Raw genomic sequence first — 20,914 nt, forward strand, 5'->3', positions numbered from 1 at the left:
TGTCCCACTACGCCGAACACAGCTGACCTTTCGTTTAACTTCATGTGACCTCTAGGGCAGCAGAGCAATAGAAATGAAAAGCCTGCTCTAGTAGTGAATCACAGAAACTACAGAAGCACAAGCTCATCCGACCTTCTGTAACATTTTAGTGTCCTTTGAATAAACTCTTAATTAACTAACTCCAAAATTACTTTTATCCAGAAAAAGAGAGACATTATGTTCTCTCTGGATTTTAGCTCCCTGGATAATAACAGCTGTTACTACATCACACAATAATCCTGCATTTAGGAACTGAACAGACGGAGCATCACTCCCACAAACTAACGGTGCCAAAGATGAAAAATGCTTGTTACACTTGTGTCCCTGGGTGTATAGTTCTGCTATCGATCGGTATGACAAATATACTATATGTCATCAGAAAAAGGGCATTTTTTAATGTTTTCTAAAAATTCCATTTTTCTTACTGTGGAGAGCCTTTTCGCTGACTCAGGGGCAAACAAAATAAAACACTTCCTCCAATAAAATATGATTTTGGGCCACCTACGCCAACCTCTCTCCACTGAAGGAAAACCTGCAGGTCTCTTTTTGTATTCTGGCAGTATATTTCATTGAATTTGTGTGCACACGGGGCAAAGAGGAAGATTTATGAGTCAAAAAGAAGAGTCGACGTAATCAGTAAAGCTGAAGCTATTAGTCGATTAATCAAAGTTTATCTGGTTTCACTTCAGCCTCAGCTGTACTTTGTATTTAGTGCTGCTTGTTAGACTCTTGTTATACACTAAACAATTAATCAAGAAAATAATCAGCAGATGAATCGATAATTAAGTAAGCGGATCATTGTTGTGAAATAAACCCTGACAGGGTGATGCAGGTCTTGCATCGCCCTTAAGATGACCCGCTTGCTGTACATCATCCAGTTTATTACACGGCTACTAACTTAAGAAATCAATAATTTGACACAAAAATGGTCCCCCAGAGTCCGAGATCAGAACTGCGTCCATAGTAACGGTCTGTCATACATAGCAGCGGTCTGCTATAAAGAAATAACAGGCCGTAGAATGCCGTAATTGACCAATCAGAATCAAGTATTCAACAAAGCGGTGTAATAAAATATTGTTAGATGGAGCCCTAGCGCACGGGCTTGCAAAAATTGGAATATGGCCCCAGATTATTGCACCCCTCTTCTTTTTAAATATATTTAAATAGTTTCTACATGATCTGCGGTCTCTGCTATGTTCTGTTTATGCAACAATTACATGTTTGATTATGTATATTGAGTGTATGTTGACGTCAATACACCCACTACCCGATAGGCTCGAAACATTTCCTGTTTCAGTCCAATACTGATCAGGAGCTATAATCCAATGTATACTTCCTCCTTTTCCATTTATTGAATTTATTTGCTATTCTACACCTAGTCTAAATATGTGATGGGATTAGCACAAAACTACACTGCAGCCACGATTCACACACAGCCTCGTTCACCTACCCACAAAACACCATCGCTTGCAAATGTTCAACAAAGTTTTGAGGAACTTTTGGATTGCATCTACTCTCACCAACTCACATGCACATCTGGTGCGTACAGAAATACACAAAACACACCTGGCTTTGCAGTGAGCATACTGATACCAGAAAAAGAAAAATGTGGTGTCATTCTGGTGAACCTACGAAAACAAACAATCATGCATGGATCACAACAATGGAGCATGATATTCAGGAAAAGCCTGCACACAGTGTTGTAAATGTCATCCAAACACTATAATGCTGTGTGTGTGAGTACAAGATAAACCAGTTATAGACGTGCACCAACCCAGAAAACAGATTTATTCTGTGCACATTCACAAAAGGAGCAATATATACTGCCTTTACTGGTTTCATATCACATCCCATTAAATTTACACATGACACTTGGACAGAGGGTCACGAGGGATGTTAACCAATAAGTGTGTAGCATTAATGTATCATGACCTTCTCTACATTTCAGAGTATGTTAACCTACGCTTATGCAGTATGACGTGCAGAGTCAGAGCCCTGATGAAATATTCACTCAGGGCGTCCGACGGATCGAGTAGGTCCCCGCTGATTTAGAACATTGTCAGCTGGTTGATTTATGTGAATAAATGAATCCGGAAATACATCAGGGAGGTAATAAGGCATTTGGCCTCCTGTTCAGTGAGCAATCATTCACAGTCAGCAGAGTGGCAGAAATCACGGCTGCTGCTCCTCGCTGGTGGTCAAGGGTTACCATGGGGACAGAGGAGAGTGTCAGGAGCGAGGGGAGTCGACACCGTACCGGTTTGTGGTATTCTGATTGTCATTGCCATGAAGAGCGAGCTGCGGCCTCGGACGGATTATGAGACAACAGGCCTCTGGGCACAGACATGTAGAGGGGCCCGTCCTGTCAGTCTGTCAGTTTCCTCTCTTTGTGGTTGTTGTGTGTCTCTGTAGTTTTGTAGACACTGTGTAGTGGTTTTTGTTTTTGGTGCCTCTTTGTGGTCTTTTTTGTCTCTTTGTGGTTGTTTTGTGTCTCTTTGTCATTGTTTTGTGTCTCTGTGTGGTCATTTTGCATCTCATTGTAGTTGTTTTTCAGTTTTTTTTTGGAGTTTTGTTGGTTTTGCATCTCTTTGTGGTTGTTTTTTCCATCTCTTTGTAGTTATTTTCTGTCTCTTTGTCGTCATTTTGGATCTCTGTTATAATTTTCCATCTCTCTTGTGTCTCTTTGTAGTCATTTTTGTGTTTCTTTATAGTCACTGACAACAAAATGCTAATCATAAACAGAAGCTATCCAAGGGGTCAGGTGACCCCCAGGCCTCTGCCCAGTAGGCCTGTTGAGTAATCCATTCATGGCTGTGGCACTTTTTCAAATCAATGATTTAAGCTTCCGACGCATCAAAACTGTTCACTTGCCTCTCAAAGTGACAAATAGCCCACTGGCACTTTCTCACTTCTGTAAAGAGTCTGGATGCTCTGCTGCTCTGACAACACAATCCCTCACTGATAAAACCCTTCTCTGGCTATCATTTCCTCCACGATAACACCCACTGCACTTCACACCGCTGGCTTTATGAGACTTTCCGTTGTCTTGGGAGAACAGCTGATCTCATCCTTTTACATGGTGTGCTGCCACGACAGCAGATAACAATCCGGCTGCCGTGTGAAATGTGGGATAAATGTGGGGCTCGGCTCACACGGCGAACTTGTTCAGAAGAGTGGAGAGACAGAAAAGAAACTTGTAGTGATCAAGCCTGAATGGCACTCTCCGTCTGTATAATTGGTTGAAATGAGCGATGAGGACCACCTGCTGACTGTCATTCAGAGCTCCCCCAATGTCGCTCAGTGCAGCTGAGAAACAGACACAAAGAAGGAGCATGAGAATAACCATCAGGTCTCAAAATGTTAAACTCCTAGATGGAAATTAGACTTAAGTCTTAAGTGGTATTAAGAATAAACTTTGCTTTCAGTTTATCCAGCAATGTAAATACATTATGGAGCTTAATCCCCACAATAAAGATGTAAACTGGACATAAAGTTGGTAGCTATGCATAATATTGAAAACTTCAGTCTCTGTAATTAGTGTCTTGTGCAGCACTGCCAGTTTAAAGCTGCACTAATAAATATATATATATATATATTTCTTATTATCACACTGCAGTTCTTTTCAGCTCTACGGAGCGTTTTAGTGCCTTTCTGTTAATTTTTTTTTGCTTTTATGGCCCACAACTTTATTGTTTTGGTTCCCTCTCATCTCATAGTGTCATTTTCAGCTGCAGCAGGCAGCTTTTATCAGTGAAAAAGCTCTGATAAACTCACGATAAACTACCTGCTCAGCAGTTAGTGACTAGCTGGTGAACATATGCCGCATTTCCACTGCATAGTACGTCATGGCTCTAACTGGACTTGACTCACTCATTTTTGGTTAATCCATTAGCAAACATTGTGAATAGTACCTGGTACCACTTTGGTCAAGGTTCCAAGAGAGATGAGCCGATACTAAAACCAAAACACCGATTGGTCAGAGAGAATTGTCACTGGCGCGACACGGGACATCCTGCACAAACCCGCCAAGCTACCAAATAGCGGCCACAATTTTTTTATTTGCTCGACCCAGATTTTAAATAAAACTATCAGCCTGCAAAACTATTCCATACACTACGCCGTACAATTGACGTTCCTCTGTTTAGTTGCCGATGAAAGGATTCAGCGAGTGTCGCGTTGAAGATGATATCTAAAGCTAAAGAGACAAATACTTCCCTCAAGAGTTGGTGGAAACCTAAAACAGAACTAAAAGGAGAGTGAATATTGGACTTACATTTGCCAGGTGACCAGAAACACGAGTCCATGTGAATAATAATATAGTTTTCTCACACATTCGCCGCATCAACTATTAAGAAAAAGTGATTATGTGAATGTTTTGCCTACAGATTGTCCCACTGCGCCTAAGCTGCCAAAAAAAGCAATTAATCCTGCTTTAAGTTTATCTAACATAACAGTACAAGTGCATTTATGGAAATTAATTCCCACTATGACTTTGAAATAATAGAGTTTATACTATACTATGTTATGTTGATGTATTAAATCTAAGAGGTTATTTTCTTGACTCAGCATAGTTAAAAATAATGTCACGTGTGAGGTGGAAGGAGCAAACTAACCTGAACAGAATAGTTTCTTAAGAGAACGAATTAGCATATTTGTTCCTATAAGTATCCTACATTAATACTTTGCATGTGTGCATTCTGTAGATGATAGTCCAATCTATTGTGGATCTGTTAACATAAACCTTATGAGCTCTTACGTGCTCTAAAGGCACATATTGTTCACCTTCTCACACTCTTATTCACCTCCTTAACACACAGCTGTTAGATGCTTATTTATATTCTACCGGTAATTCATTGTGCTGTATCTCATCATTATTGCGATCACTTATGTTCCAATTTATCTTACAGTTGAAGGTCACAAGCTTGACAAATATATATCAAAATGAATAATCACTTGGAAATCTGGTTATCAAGACTTATTAGGAGCAATTTCACTCAACCTTCATTAAGAACAGCTTCAAAGGGGCCTAATTATCTACCAAGGGTAGATTTACTGAGCACGCTTTTATACGTTTTATATTTATACATCAGATACACATCACACAAGGAATGATTATTTTTGTAAGCTGCTGAACACCTCCACTGAGAGGGTTTCTGAGTAAAATACCAACAGCAGTTATCCAGGGAAAGGAGGAAAATCATTACTTCTATTTTTACTGGCTAATCTGGGGGATTGACTTTACAACCTTCTCCGCACCAGCTTGTGTCTACTGCCATCCACTTAAACCTTAAAATAAACATCTCGAGGTTACTGCTTGTTTAAGCTTTCACCTATTTCCCCCACAGGCATTAATAGACTTCCATCTTTCCCAACCCATTTTTATACTTTCCCAAGTATTTATGCAAAGCAGCGTCCACCTATTGATGACAGCAAATCCTCCAGCCTAGCTCTATATATGCGGTTAAGGTAACCCACAAGTGCGACAACAATCCTCATTGCTGTTCCCTAAATCTGTCACACTCTCTCCTCTCTGAGTCTGCCCCCCTGTCCCCCAAAGACATCCGCACGGTCTGGCAGTCAATTATATCTCCTCACCTTCAAAAAGCCTTCCTCCATCACTGCATGTGAGGCAGCAGAGACCTATATCTTTCCCTGATCTTTATCCTTTCCCAGCAGCGGGAAACAGTGGAGCTGTCAGCTCGAACCTTCAGTTAACCTCCCTGAAACCCACGAGAGACAACAACTGTCACATCTGCATGTTGAGAGCGGCGTGTTTTTTAATGTGACACACAACTTCATCATCGTACATGCTGGTTAGTCAGTGGGTTTGACAATGATATGAATTCAATCTACATGCGAAAGCTCATCCAACTGAAACATTAAAAATATTCATGGAGCACAAGAACACACGACAAATACTTGATGACAACAGATCAATAAAGTGTGAAATGACAAAAAGCCTCAAGGAAATCGTTTTAATGAATAACAAGAGAAAGTGGAATCTATTTTGGTCATTTGTACACCCCTCTAATAACTGGTCTATGCTGCTATGTCAATGAGTGCAGAGGATATTGGTCATCTGCTGACCTAATCAGACCACAACAGAAGGCGCACGAGGATTCAGTCATAGTCGATAGCACACCACCATCCATCCACACCTTCTCTGTTTATGTTAATTCCTCTCGACCTCCTATCCATCTCATTTCCCTCTTCAGCCACCTAACCCTGACTTCTCCTGGCTATCTACTCAGATCAATAGACAAGCCTAAGGGAGCAGTCCCAGCCTGGTGTGAAACCGGGACACAAACCCCAGGGACACACATCAAATGGTTGTCTTTACACGCTTTGTTGTCTTTTCATCCTCCTCTTTTAAATGTGCTTCTGAGACATGACACTAGTGACATATGGCGGGTCTCAAGATCCCTGCAGTAGTAAGACAGAGCTTTGATTGCGTCAGGCCAAGTCAGTCCAGTGATCCTTTAGAGGAAAAGCAGGATCAATCACTCTCCTATCATTCTGATTTATCAGTCTTAGTCCTGTCTGTCTGTCTGCCCACCTCTCTCCCTAAGTACCCGTCTCTTTAGGAGGTCCAGTTTATCGCTGGCCAGAGCTCCTCTCAGGGCGCCGAAGAAGGCATGATAGTGGGCTGTGTTGTGGATCATGAGCAGGACTCCAGCCAGCAGCTCATTGGTCACCAGCAGGTGGTGCAGGTACGCCCTCTGGTGGTTCTTACAACAGTAGCAGCCACACCCCTCCACCAGGGGCCTGAAGTCGTCCTGGTATCTAGATGGGAGTTCAAGGAAAGTTTAAGTTAGTACAGGCACTCTCAATGTAAATCAAGTGTTCTTGATTCTGCAAGCTTTGCTTCTCATGAAACCTGTTGGGGTTTTTATTATAGCTGCACACAAACCTCTTGTCTTTGAGATTGATCTCAAAGGATGTCATCTGCGTTTGATCATCAGGATTAAAATCTCCATTCTGTTGCGTCTCCCCTGCTGTGTCCCTTTCTTCATTCAGCTCCAACACTGCAAAGCATAATACATGCAACGCATTAATCCCAGCACACCACAAACTATTCCCACCATAACCTCCTCATTTAGCAGAAAATACATCCCTACGTACAGAAAGCCCGGCGGCGAAAATAAAATGGGAACACATACTGGAGCTTGACCCCTTTTTAAACACTGCTGTGTCCTATATTCTCTCTGCTATTATAATATAATTACTGGCTATGTTCTGACAACCAAAGTCTGTCTCCTACAGATGGGTGTTCTCTGCAAGGTGACTTCACTTCAATTTAATGAGAATGGAAAAGTAACCAGAGCTGATGAAGAGCCGTGTTTTATCAAGAGGGCTGTTGTTGTTCACAGGAGGGTACAATGCAGTTACAGACACAAGGGATGTAAAGAGGAAAGATGAAAACAACAGGGAGGAGGGGAAGAGAAAAAGGAAGAAAAGCGGTCCATAGCAATGCATATGATTAACGGCGGAGATTAAAAAGCAACAATAGAGCAAAATGGGTTTAGCGCAAACTGAAATGGGTGAAGCAGAGAGCAACAAAGTGGACAAACAAAGCATAAAAAGGAAATTAGCTTAAGGAGGGGGTGATAGGAGAATGAAAGGGACAAAATGAAGCTTGACCAAAGCTAACAAGATGTAAAGGAGGGAGAAGTAATTTGCGCGGAGGAGCAATTCTGCTTTACAAAGGCAGAGAGTGGTAAATACAGAAACAGGCTACTTAAAACAAACTGTGAAGCGGATAGCTGTAAACCTTAATTTTATGCATGCATACATCGTGGATGCTGCAGTTGATGTTTAGACATCTGAAAGGCTGCGGAGAAAACACACCCACAAATAAAATGTGTTCTTCATATTTCTTTTCGGTTTGAACAAACGAGCTAGCTTAATTAATCTTTAATTAAATACATTTAAATATGTCATTTTAAAAAAGGTGGATGGTCTGATAGATGGATAGATAGATAGATAGATAAACTTTATTGTCAGTCACAAAGCAACAGAAATTCTCCTTTGATAGGGCTCAACATCAAACAAGCAGTGCACAAAACACATTTACTGAGCCATGTCGGGAGTCGCTCTGACAAAGGTTTTTTGCAACCAGAAGTGACTCGAGAGGGTGGAGCTACGTACAACCAAACGCTGAATAAGACATTTTCAGGCGACCAAAATGTAAAAAAATTAACTTTCGTGAGCTGAAAACACACTGCGAAAGGGTTAAGTTGTAAGATGAATCACGCTTAAATCCCAGACCGAACAACGCCGTGGTTGCGACCTGTTAATCCCAAGGTAGCCACGCCCTAAAGTATAGCCTGCTTTATGGTCTATTTGACTCTAAACGGGACCATAATTTACTAAATGAACATCATGCTGTATTGAAGAAGACTTGAAACTAGCGACTGAGACCATAAACTCATGTTTACAATGTTTACTGAGGTAATAAATCAGGAGAGAAGTAGGCTCATTTTCTCATAGACTTCTATACAATCAGACTTCTTTTTGCAACCAGAGGAGTCGCCCCCTGCTGGCTGTTAGAAAGAACAAACATTTAAGACACTTCCGCATTGACTTCACTTTTCAGAACTGACGGTTTATATCACGGTAAAACGATTCTGGTCTTAACTCAATTTTGACCAAATATGCCCCTCAGTTACAGCGTTTTGGCTTTTTAGGGCAGAATAGCTGGAGGAAGTGCAGTAAAGGAAGAAAAGTAAGACTAGATGATGGAAACATAAAGTTCTAAAGACAAAGAGGAAAACTTCGAGAGGGGAGGGAGGGGGTGAAACAGCACATGGTCTGCCGTGTCAAAAAGGGTCTTAACTGGGAAGTTGCCCTTACGGGGTATTGTAATTGGCTGAGAAGGGAATTCAAATTTCTCCTCAGGTTTGACACCATCACCGCTCTCACCCCCACTGAACTCCATTACGCTCCCTGTGCAGAATCGATTAGTGCTGTCTGACACTAGATGCTGCCGGATACCGAACCTTACTCCGTCTGTCAGACGAGTTACACATAGCTTTTTAATGAAGCACAAAGTCGTCAGCCGGCCGAGTCGGTTCATTTCCCACGGCTCTTGTCATAACACTTCTTTAGCTTTTCACTTGGGACAGCAATCAGTACGATGGGCTCGCACTTAATTGTTACCTTACTGGAGCGCCTATGGGATGCACCATTGATTTCATTTCACCAGTTGAATTTCTTTCTACCCAATTACCTCAACTGACCTGGGGCTATAAAATACACACCAGGCACTACACACAAACAAAGAAACACATAACTTCAATAGCCATCAGATCCATCTCTGATTTTGATGTAAAATAAATCCCTCATCTGTAGGGAAACACGACTACCACATGCATACCACATGAAGTGCATGCCACACTTCTTTCCTATTCATTAAGTGAAAACCGGCTCAAACCGCCTCTTGTTCTCACCTAATTGAAATTAGATGAAGGGTTGTTCATTTACTGAAGACGCTGTTCAAGGTCTGTACACTGAACCATTACAGGCTGGTTAAAGATGGTGTAATTACAGAAAACTCTCTGTGCAGCCTCTACGCTGTGAGATGTATGGTCCTTTACATTTGTATAGGAACCGGGAACATCTGTAAGCTACTTCAACCCAACATCACAGCCTGCTCGGCTCATTATCGGGCATCTTTAATCCTGTCTGTACTAGGGCTGAACAATATGGGAAAATAATGGAATTGCAATTCTTTATGACCAATAATGCGATTGATATGTGATTTCTTTTCTTAACTTCCTTATCTTTGGTATTATTCACTATATAAAAGCAATAAATCATTCTATTGTGTGACCAATACAACACTGGGTTCAGTCAAACTGCTCTTTCATGTAGGCCAGGCCTACTTATTATGATAAATTGAGATTATATGATGCATGAATTGATAGCTTTAGCTATTAAATTGTAAAAATCACAGTAGAATATTGATAACTTCAAGTTCAGTGATCACGTCATATAATCATCATGGCTTCACTCAAATAAAATCTGAAAAAATAACAACGAAAAAGTGCAGAAGAACAGGCCTTGTGTGAACATTACTATATGAAAAATAAATATGAAAGTTGTTTTCTTCCACTCCCGTTCGCATATGTCTTGTGTAATGTAGGGCAGAGTTCTGGTAAGTTAGATTGTGTAGCATTTTTTTTTTTATTGCAGCTTGAATGATGATGAATGATTCGAAATTTGCATTCTATTAAATCGCGATGTCGGTTTGAATGCAAAATCATTCAGCCCTACTCTGTACCTTTAAAAACATCAAAGTGGTGCCCCTTCTGACATCCACACTTCTCTGTTCATGACATCTCTGCAAATTTACAACAAGAAATATGGCTTCATTGCTTTTTCCGCATCTCTTTTATGCACAGAAATGATGCTGAGTAAACTATCATGGTGAGAGAAATCATATTCTCCACCACAATCCCATTTCATTTATGTTTCACTCTAACCCAAATACACATCTAGCGAGAGAGAGAGACCCCCTACCCAAGCTCCCAAATTACATTGTGACATGTCAGTTTGCTCTAGGCATATATTGCAAGCTCTTGAATAAAACGCCAGTGTTTTAAATCTGTTTGGGGTAATTTCCTTCATCACACTTTAAAAAAGTCATTTTGTGGCTTTGGGCAAGGTTGTTTTACCCCGAAATGTCATTTGGATCGACAAAAGCAGACTTGTTCCCTCTTAAATTTGGAATTAAACCTCTGTGTGCTTTTCATTTAAATGCTAAATGTTTAATGTTTGCTAACGTCTAAAAACGCAGTGACGAGTTATATAAGTTACTGCCTGAGAAGAACAAGAAGGGCGTGCAGAGTATGAAACAATGCATTTGTAATGGGAAACCATAAAGCGGAGGTGGTTGATGTAACTTGAATGGGAATGTTAGAGCAGCTGAAAGTTAACAAGCTTCATCTGCTGATGTTTGATTCATGTTACAACATCAAAATGAAGCTTGAGTGAAGTACATGAGAAAGAGAATAAAAGTTAAATCATTAACAATAAAATAGGCTGTCACTAGATCAATATCTATCAGCGCACCGCAGCTGCCAATTAAGTTAGACTCTCTTTCATTACTTTGGTTAATCTTTGTCGGAGATATTGATTTACTCTCTAAATGATGAAAACAAAAAGTTGTTAAAAAGACCATTTCTATTCACCACACCTGCAGGGGGCGCTCTACCTGCGTGCTCCGGGTCCGGGGAGACGTCGAAGCTGAAGCAAAGAGCACAGCCGCGCTCCGTCACCTGGAAGGGGAAGAAACTCTCGAATAGGTCCACACCGGCCTCCACGCACGCCAGCACCTCATCAGGTCGTCCTACACCCTGCAGCAGTCTGAGAGTCACATACAAACAGCAGAACACAGTGAATTAAAAAATCCATAAATCATAAACATTAATGCATCTGCAACATATTACCCTCTAACAACATGTGCGCCCTTGTGTGTTTGGGCTCTTCATTGGCTTCCAGTTAGCTGGCTCCCTCTGACTCTCTGCCCTGCAGGCGTCAAGGTCAAGCCCAATTTAGCATTTGATAATGAGTAATGACTCCACTACACTTTCCAGTAGGAAGCAGCACCTCCTAACAGCCAGAACTACCAGCAGGGAAGGCGGTATCCCACCGCTCCTCTCCCTCAAACTCAGCGCCACTGCAAGAGCTCCTCCATCATTTAGGACAGTCTCCAGTGAAAAGCCTCTGAAAGGCTACAGGCTCATGTAGTTTGGAGAACCAGTAAGTGAAAGTCTAGTGAAAGTTTGGCCTTTAAAAAGAGATTGTTTGGTTGGAGACATTAGGGCTCTTTTTAACCATTAAAGACCCACATGGACACATTTTTGTCTGTTTTAGGGGGGGACTGGGCGTCTTTAGGGGGAGATAGCAGCTCAACAGTAGATGTCACAAGCTGGGAACCTAAAGATTAATTTGTTATGCCGATCAGCACTGTGTGTCAAGTTGTTCTAGTCATTAATCAGAAATAAACATTAATTAATTCATTAAAATAAAGTGTGAAAGTATATCAGGGTTTAGAACATTATGATGGAAGTATATGATGACCATTCCCATTCTCTATTATGTCCCATAAGTTGTTGCAGCAATTTTTGGGTTGATGCCATTTGTTACACAGATTTGGTGCAAAAAACTTTTTACCACTCGAGAATTGATAATAATGATCAATAATCCTTCCAAAATACCACATTAAGACACCAAGACCCTGAGGAACACCAAAGAAAAAGCCATGCCGTGATTTGGTATCAAAGACTTTTGACATTTGGAGATTTCCAAATTGCATTTTTCAGCAATTGTATGGCGAGCACTTCTGTTCTGGAAACTGCTCAGAAACCCCCTTCTTGTCAATTTACCTAGGAAAGTCATCCATCCTCTGAATGCTCTGGGTCTCTAGTTTGTGGCTGTAAAGTCTCATGAGGCTGTGATTATCCTAGAGGTCATCACAGGTCATTTTATACAGTGAGGTAAACATTTTTTAAAAATTCTCACTATGAAATAATGAAATGGCTACTATGGGGATTAACTTCATCACACATGAATACAACTGGGCTCATTGGATCCACAAGAGTCTCAGCTTTACAGTGATACCCAATTTATGCAATTCAAAGACTGTTTAGGGACCCCAGTATGTCGAAAGATTCAAACACACCATTTTTAGAATAGGCAAAAATAACTTAACTCTTAATCTAAGCTTATATTTAGGGCTATAACTAACACTCATTTTAATTAAATTAATGTGTCAATTATCTTAACAATTATGAGATTAGTTGTTTATATCAAATGTCAGACAAAAGGGAAGTGTCAACACAAGCTTCCGGAGCCCAAGGGGACGACTTCAAAATGACTTGTTTTGTCTGACAGTCCAAAACCCAAAGATATTACATTTGTAATGACTTAAAACAGAGAGAAGCAGCAAATCCTTACATCGAAGAAGCTGGAAAACAGAGAATGATTGGGAGTTTTTGCAGGAAAAATGACAAACGAGTAACTGAAGATCTTTTCAGCTATAATTCAGTTAAAAATGTAAAATGGAAGAAGGCAACCAACTCCACATATATGTCAGATTATTAGTAATTGGCAAAGCTAAACAATCTTTTTGTCAAAGTTTCTGTTTTAGCATTACATTCATGGGGGACACGGCAGAGCTGCTGGGTTTTCACATGTAATCAATCAAGCAGGATAATTAACTGAATGAGCGGGACCCACCAACTGGGCCCACTCAGTCTCTGAATCACACTACACTGCTGCAATGTTTTTTCTAAAAAGATAAGGAACCAAATTAATTAAAATTGTGTATCAGTTGCAAAGAATTAATGAATTTCAGAGTTGGTAACTGATTAACCGTTTTGCTCATTTGTAAAAAATAAAATAAAAGTATCTCATAGGGGAGGGAATCACCAGCGGCCCCATGATACGGTTATATCATGATACTTCGATTTTAAACATTTTAGTAGTATTGCAATTAGATATATTGCTACTTATATTGCAGTTCATTCAACTGCAAATTATGCAGTTTGTCAACATCTGTTTTATCTAATAAGAAACAGTTTTCACTCTGTTCATCTCAGAGTTTTCATTCACATATCTTGAGGTCAGAGGTCAAGGGACCCCTTTGAAAATGGCCACGACAGTTTTTCCTCAACAAAATTTAGCGTAACTTTGGAGTGTTATTTAACCTTCTTTCCAACAAGCATGGTTGGTACCAATCGACTCCTTAGATTTTCTAGTTTATTACGATACCAGTATCATCAACAACAAATCATTTAAGTTGGTTTTCAAGCAAAAAACTCCCAACATTCTCTGGTTTTAGCTTCTCCAACATGAGGGTTTGCTGCTTTTTCTGTTTAATATCATTGTAAATTGAACATATTAAGGCGCTGGGCAAAACACGACTTTTGGAGACGTCACTTTGGACATTTTCACCATGTTTTAGAACAACAATATAATCCAATATGAAAATAATCATTAGTTGCAGCCCTAAACTGGATACTTGAACAAGTAATCTATATCAAAACATCCCTTTAAATGGTCATGCACATTTTGTGCCAATCAACACATTCATCGATGAGTGAATGAAAATCATTAGTTGTAGTCCCTTTGGTGTTTTAATGTTTCTGTATGGATTTACTGTAGAGCATCTACAAGCTGTTCCTAAACTGGTGATTAACTACAAGGCATGCCTCTGTCTATTTAATGTCAAAATAACAAATAGCAGAGGGTACTGTTTGTCCACCCACCCTCTATGCCTCCTTTTGTTTGGTTACAGCTGATTTAATGTCTACAGTCACTTCTTTCCAATAAAACACTGGAGAAGAGTGTATGATTAATGGGGAAAAAATGTCCCCTTACAATTGTAATCAATAAACACAGTAACAAGCTGACCTGGGTTTGTCCTCAGGCAGCTCCTTGGTCACAGCAGTGATGAGCTGGGTCCTCAGGGTCTGGTCCATGGAGCCCGTCTGTAGGCCGTCCAGGCAGAAACCGGCAACTGGCCTCTTGGCTGTCTCCGTGGCAGAGCGCACCCTCTCTTCCAGGATGTCTCCTCCCTCCACCACCCCGAACACCTCCACCCCCTCCAGCTCCTGGCAGTGACAGACAGTTTGGTGATTAAACAGCTGACAGAAAGAGATCTCTGAAAGATAGAAAGAGCGAGAAATAGAAGGAGAAAGAGGAGAAATGTACACTGAAGCCTGACAGATATGCTTTTTCTACGTGGTGCATTAGGTATGCAGGCACAAAGTGAAGTTTTCCTCAAGTGCAAAAAAAAAAGAAATTAGTTTTATTCTTGCCAGAGCCCATCCAGGTTTTGATGACTCGACATGAATTTGTACATCACGAGGAGGAAAGACGATGGGGAGGTGGGGGAGCTCGGTAGCAATCAAGCAGCTCACTCAGTACAATGTTGATGTCAAGAATTACCTGCAGTACGCTGTCTGTTGTTTGGCTCTTTGTTCAACATCATTCTATAATTAAACATTTATTGTCCCGAGGAAAATTTGGTTTTCTAGCCAGGAAATAAAATAAACAGAAAACCCCACCTCAAAGAAGTACAGGCAGTGAAATGTACACATAATATAAAACACTTTTTTCAGGTTCCTGCAACGAAAAGCAATACAGTTTGAAAATACATTATCTCCTCCGAAGCATAACTGAGTTAAGGTGTCATGCGTATATCTATATACCATCTCCTGCACCTCTTGATGTGGATAAGCTTCACTCTGTTCTCTCTATCATGAAATGAGGTAGAGTTTCATTGCTTTTAAAAGAAGGAAGAGCAGTTGATTTCATTATTCATGCTTGATGCTGAGCCCCTACACACCTACTGATAATGTATTCCTCCTAATCTCGCAGCTGTACAGCGGCCCCCTGCGACAACAAAAACACCGAACATCAATCCTTGTCCCGTGTGCTTGTGCCGTGCATGACTGATTTACAAATGTAATAGAACAGCCGTGTGTGTTTTGACAGCTTTTTGTGTGTGTGTGTGTGTGTGTGTGTGTGTGTGTACCTGTGAGTTTTGATGAACCAGCAGACACTCATCCAAGTGAGCGAGAGTTCGATCAACCGACTTTCGAACCCTCTTGCGGGAGGTGTTGTTCTGCCACGTCTCCCCGTCGGCCATGCTCTGGTACCAGTCTGGCTGCACGGTCTTCTGGAGAGCCATGAACTTGGCCACGGTCAGCTCTATCCGCCCACCGCTGCCCCACACCGACACCGTCTAATAACAACCCACAGAAACGTAAAAAAAAAAAGACGCTTGAGATGAAACAAAAGCTTTGGTGACATAATACTCGCTTTAAATAGTTTGGCATTTCAGGAAAAGCATTTTATTTGTTTTCTTGCTAAGAGTTAGAGCCCGGACACATGCCACGTTTTTGGCGCCCTCAAATCCATTGTTGTCAAATTGCTGCTCCGTGACATAAATATAGTTCAACTTTTGGAACGTGCATGTTATGTGACGAGGAACAAGCTGGTAGATATCTTTCCTTTCTTCAGTGGTTTTCAAGTTTTCAATGTCACGGTCAAGTCACGATACCCCAGAATAATCAGGTTGGTGTTCGCATTCGATTTTTTTTCTCCATGACCACATGGCGACCCTCAGAAATCATGAGAACCATTGGCCTATGCTAAGAATGTATGCCTCAATGATACGGTTAGCTGGTTATGGTCACTTAACAACATCAGCCGCAACCTGCCTCCGTGTCCTTGAAAGTTGGCACCTGCCGTCCGGCAAACGCGCCTTGCGTTTTCCAGGCTGTTAAAGACGCGGCATGTGTCCTTGGCCTTAAATGAGAAGATCAATACCAATCTCACAGCAGCTGAGCTTTGCATAAAGACTGGAAATCAGAATCCTTTTTATTGCCAAGTAGGTTTTCACATACAAGGAATTTGCTTTGGTGTAAGAAATTTAGAGATATAATTACAATAAAAAATACTTAAAAATTAGATTTTAAATAAAAAAAATAAAAAATATATATATATATATTTAAAAATACTAAATTAGATTTTAAATTAAAAATGTAAAAAATATTTACAATGTTATGTTCCTATTGAAAAAGGAAAGAGCTAGGCAGGAATATGCACAAATATATTCTAAGGGATGTGCAAAGGTTCACAGTAGTAAGAATAAAAAGAATATGCAATGTACAGAGATAATAGTCCAAAAAGATGTGCGTTAATGTAACGTGCAGTGAAACTGGAGTACACAGCTAGCCTGGTAACCAAATCCACCTACCAGCAAAAAAGTGTGTTTTAATGAAGGGTTGTGTGTTATATGAGTATTTGTTGGGCGTAGTCTCCACTGGTCAAATTTCCCCACTTCGGGACTAATAAAGAAATATCTTATCTTATCTTATCTTATCTAACTGTAGGCATAAAAGGGAATATGTGGATCTATTCCTTTAAGCAGCAGCTTAACCTCACCTTGTTAGTGGTGTAACCTGTTGGGCAGCAGGTCGCCGGGTCGTGAAGCGAGCAGTACAACACAGTATCATGAAGACCTGCACAAAGCACAAAATCAATATGTATCACTCACAGGGAACAAAATCAGACAAAGGGTTAGAATCAGCAAAGACCGCGCAAGACGCGATGTGACGGGGTGAGACGCTTCATTACTGCACGTTAATGTGACGAGTCGGGAGAGAGGAATGAGGTGTGGGCTTATCAGCAAACCCAGCTGCAGCAGAAGATCAAAAAGGTGAGAAAACAAAAGGCTTAATAGCAGCAAATGCTGTTATTATTTCTAATTATTCAATCACTGCTCTTCCCTTCAGGGACTTAGAGACAGAACTGTAGTAATCCCCTGACTGTTTTACAACAAGTGACGCTACAGTGATTACATTTCTAATTTCCAATGTGGTTGCTTGAGGCAGAGAACCACAGCTACAGTTGTACAGCAAAGCTGAATGAGGTCACTCTTCTGGGGCATTTATAAATATTACTCAGAACGGCATCACTTTTTGGTCAGGCTCATGGAGCTAATCAGCTTTTCAATATTTAACTCAACATACTGTATATTTAGAAGCAATTTGTTCCAGTCTTTCCAATCTATCCGGTGGAAATAATGTTCACACACCCCAAGCTCTTCAGAGTTAATTTGTGCATCATGCATGCATGACATTTACATCAAATACACCAACTAGTCACAGCAGTACAGGATTTTGAGCCTGGCAGAGGTTCTTCTGATGTGGTTGCTATTTAAATTATGACAAATGCAGAGGGTTAATAACAATAACATCACAAGGTTGATTCAAAATAGTTCAACAAACACTCCCTTTCCTCCTCAACAGCCTCCTAATCTTTGACATAGAGATGATTTTACTTGTTGTTTTGACAATGTGAGAGACATATGTGTTTCTTCAGTCCAAGGACGGACAGGGTGTAAACACAGCACAGTTCAAAGGCCATGTTTTACAGCAGAGACATACTGACCGGTCTAGAGCTGCAACGATTAATCAATTAGTTGTCAACTATTAAATTAACCACCAACTACTTTGATGATTGATTAATCGGTTTGAGTAATTTAAAAAAAAAAAAAAAGTCTAAATTCTCTGATTCCAGCTCCTGAAATGTGAATATTTTCTGGTTTCTTTACTTGTCTATGACAGTAAACTGAATATTTATGAGTTGTAGACAAATCAAGACATTTGAGAACGTTATCTTGGGCTTTGGGAAACACTGACATTTTTCACCATTTTCTGACATTTTATAAACAAAACGACTAATCGATTAATCATGAAAATAATTGGCAGATTAATCGACAATGAAATGAATCGTTAATTGCAGCCCTAGACCATCATTAGTCCATTAAAGGGAAGGAAAATTTAAAAAAAAGATATTTAAACTCAACCTTTTTAAAGATGTGTAAATGTTCAGAAACACAATCATTTAAATTTAAGAATGTAATGTGTGTATCTGCTGATACAGATCCCAACCCAATGGTATTTTTCTCTCTTAAACACATAAAAAGATGTTGACAAAAACACTCCACAATGTCCAATCAGTAGCTGTTGTGGAGCTTTCAATTGTATCACACACACTTTACAGACTTCTCATCCATGTCGGCTTTAAAGTTGAGACTGAAGGAATAGAACAGTTACTGGGTGATTCATGTGGTGAGACTGTTTTTTCAAGTTTGAGAAGGAACTTCAAATATCAACATAAAAAGCTGTTCAAGGTACAGTGTGTAGGATTTGGTGGCATCTAGTGGTGTGGTTGCAGATTGCAACCAACCGAGTACCCCTCCACTCACTCCTCCCTTTCCAAGACTGCAGTAACATGAGCCGCCAAGTGCAAAACCGTGGTAACGCAGGTCGCCTCGCTCAAAGGTCATCCTTACCATAATAACACTACTTTAGGAGCAACGGAAGTCAGACAGTGGCTGCCGGTAACACAGTTTTACACTCTGCAGCAGTGCATTTCAGCCGTTTCACAAGCACGAAACATGGCGGAGCAGCATGGCAGACTCCGTGAAGAGGACTCGCTCCCTATGTAGATATGAAGGGCTCATTCTAAGCTAACAAAAACACAATGATTCTTAGTTTCAGGTGATTATACACTAATGAAAACATAGTTATGAATATCCATTTCTGCAAATAGAGCCACCAAATGTTACACACTGCTCCTTTAATAAACAATTTGTATAGTTTGTATGCTTTGCTTAAAATAGGATTTCGGCACCGACTGGCTACTGTTGGCATATGACATAATATGCTGCTACTATATTTTTTTCTAATATCTGATCCAATATAGAGTATCAGATCTGCACATTACTAACACCTGACCATGCTATTTTGCAGTTGACTGCCTTTACATACACATATTAAAGCAATTCCAACTATTTCATACAATACAAGAAAAGGTTTTAACGCTGCTGTTGAAGATGCCTGCTCAGTTTAGTGCCTTTACTTGTTGACTCAAACTCTACTGCACTAAATAAGTCTGAATACACTGGGTGTCATCATAATGTATGTCTAATAAATGCTTTTTCGATTTATCCTCTTCGCTCTTCTCCTGATAAGTGGTACTGAGGGGAGGAGTGAAGAAGAAAAATGTGATTGATTAAAAGTACCTGCAAACTTCCTGAATCCATCCTTAAACTCCTCCAACACTTCCTGGTGCTCTGCTCTTGAGAAAGGAAAAGAAGTTAGATTTCAGAAAGAGTTAAGTGTGTGTGATGATGATGATGATAAGATAAGATAAGATATTCCTTTATTAGTCCCTCAGTGGGGTAATTTGCAGTGTACAACAGCAAAGGGGATAGTGCAAAAAACAAGATGCATCAGCTAACACAGTAAAAAAGATCTAAACAAAGTGTAACAAAATATGAACCATTTAAATAGAATGAAGTATAAAATAGGAGCAGTATATACAGTATTGACAATAAACAGACTATTAACAAAATTGCACAAGTGGAAAATGATATTGCACAGTGAGAATGAATGAAATTCCACCTGAAAATATTGCACAGTATGAATTACACCTTAGTAGTAATAATGATAATGATATTGCACTCTGTCATTATACAGTATAGTGCAGTTATTGTCAGTATTTGGTGTGTAAGTGTAAGTGGTGTACTGGGAGCAGTGCTGGTTGTGGAGTCTGACAGCTGCAGATGATGATGTTAAGCTTACATATTGGACAGGGTGACCTGAGTGACAGAGGGCAGGTTGCTCAGGGTGTGCAGTGTGTCCTGGGTGAGATGTGGCACTGTGCCACAGTGTGTGTGCAGCACACAGCCAGGGACTTCCAGAGAGTGCTGTCCCATCCTGCCGAGCTCCTTCAAGACACCCAGCCGGCTTCTTCCCTGAACCACACGGGACAGCTCCAGCTTCATCCTGCTGCCAGCCATACGATACTACACTAACGCACACAACACCTACAGCACAACGAGTTTGAATGACAGTGATCCCAGTTAGCTAACAGTTAGCAAAACACACGTGAAAGTAACGTTAGCCACGTTGCTACACTAGCCCTAGCTGCTTAACGTGTTACAGGAACTACAAGTCGACCAAATATGACGTCATCAGAGTGCTCGGCGAGGAAAACGTCATTTTGGCCAAAAATAAAATAAAACTACAAATAGTACCGCTTCACTTTTCAGTGCCTTATACAAAATTTAAATAAGTAGAGTGACTGGATTTTTTTTTTTATTTTACTTTTGAGTATTATCGCATTTTTAATGGCTCATTTACAGGAAGTGAACACCGTTGCTATGGTTACCAAGAAGTACACCAAACATGACGTAATCATCGGTCGCAGCGGAAAACTACATTATAGCCAAAAAAGAAAAAAAAAAGAAAAACTACAAATAGCACCTCCCTTTTTAGTGCTTTATGCC

At 40.3% G+C, this 20,914-nt stretch overlaps 1 protein-coding gene across 2 annotated transcripts; it reads right to left on the bottom strand.

Moving 5' to 3' along the window:
- Positions 1-5,798: 5,798 nt before the first annotated feature.
- On the bottom strand, positions 5,799-20,601 carry qtrt2 (queuine tRNA-ribosyltransferase accessory subunit 2). 2 transcript variants are annotated; one of them, XM_037757544.1, is made up of 8 exons: positions 20,208-20,601; positions 19,646-19,701; positions 16,999-17,075; positions 15,584-15,793; positions 14,458-14,657; positions 11,255-11,406; positions 6,950-7,064; positions 5,799-6,822 (listed from the first exon to the last, which is right to left on the bottom strand). In XM_037757544.1, the coding sequence occupies exons 1-8, from the start codon at positions 20,423-20,425 to the stop codon at positions 6,570-6,572; spliced, it is 1,281 nt and encodes a 426-aa protein (XP_037613472.1). In that variant the 5' UTR covers positions 20,426-20,601; the 3' UTR covers positions 5,799-6,569. The 2 variants fall into 2 exon arrangements, with proteins under 2 accessions (XP_037613472.1, XP_037613471.1); XM_037757543.1 differs by having other exon boundaries at positions 11,237-11,406.
- Between the last annotated feature and the right edge of the window lie 313 nt (positions 20,602-20,914).

The sequence above is a fragment of the Sebastes umbrosus genome, chromosome 21 (genome assembly GCF_015220745.1).
Source record: "Sebastes umbrosus isolate fSebUmb1 chromosome 21, fSebUmb1.pri, whole genome shotgun sequence".
Classification (NCBI taxonomy): domain Eukaryota; kingdom Metazoa; phylum Chordata; class Actinopteri; order Perciformes; family Sebastidae; genus Sebastes; species Sebastes umbrosus.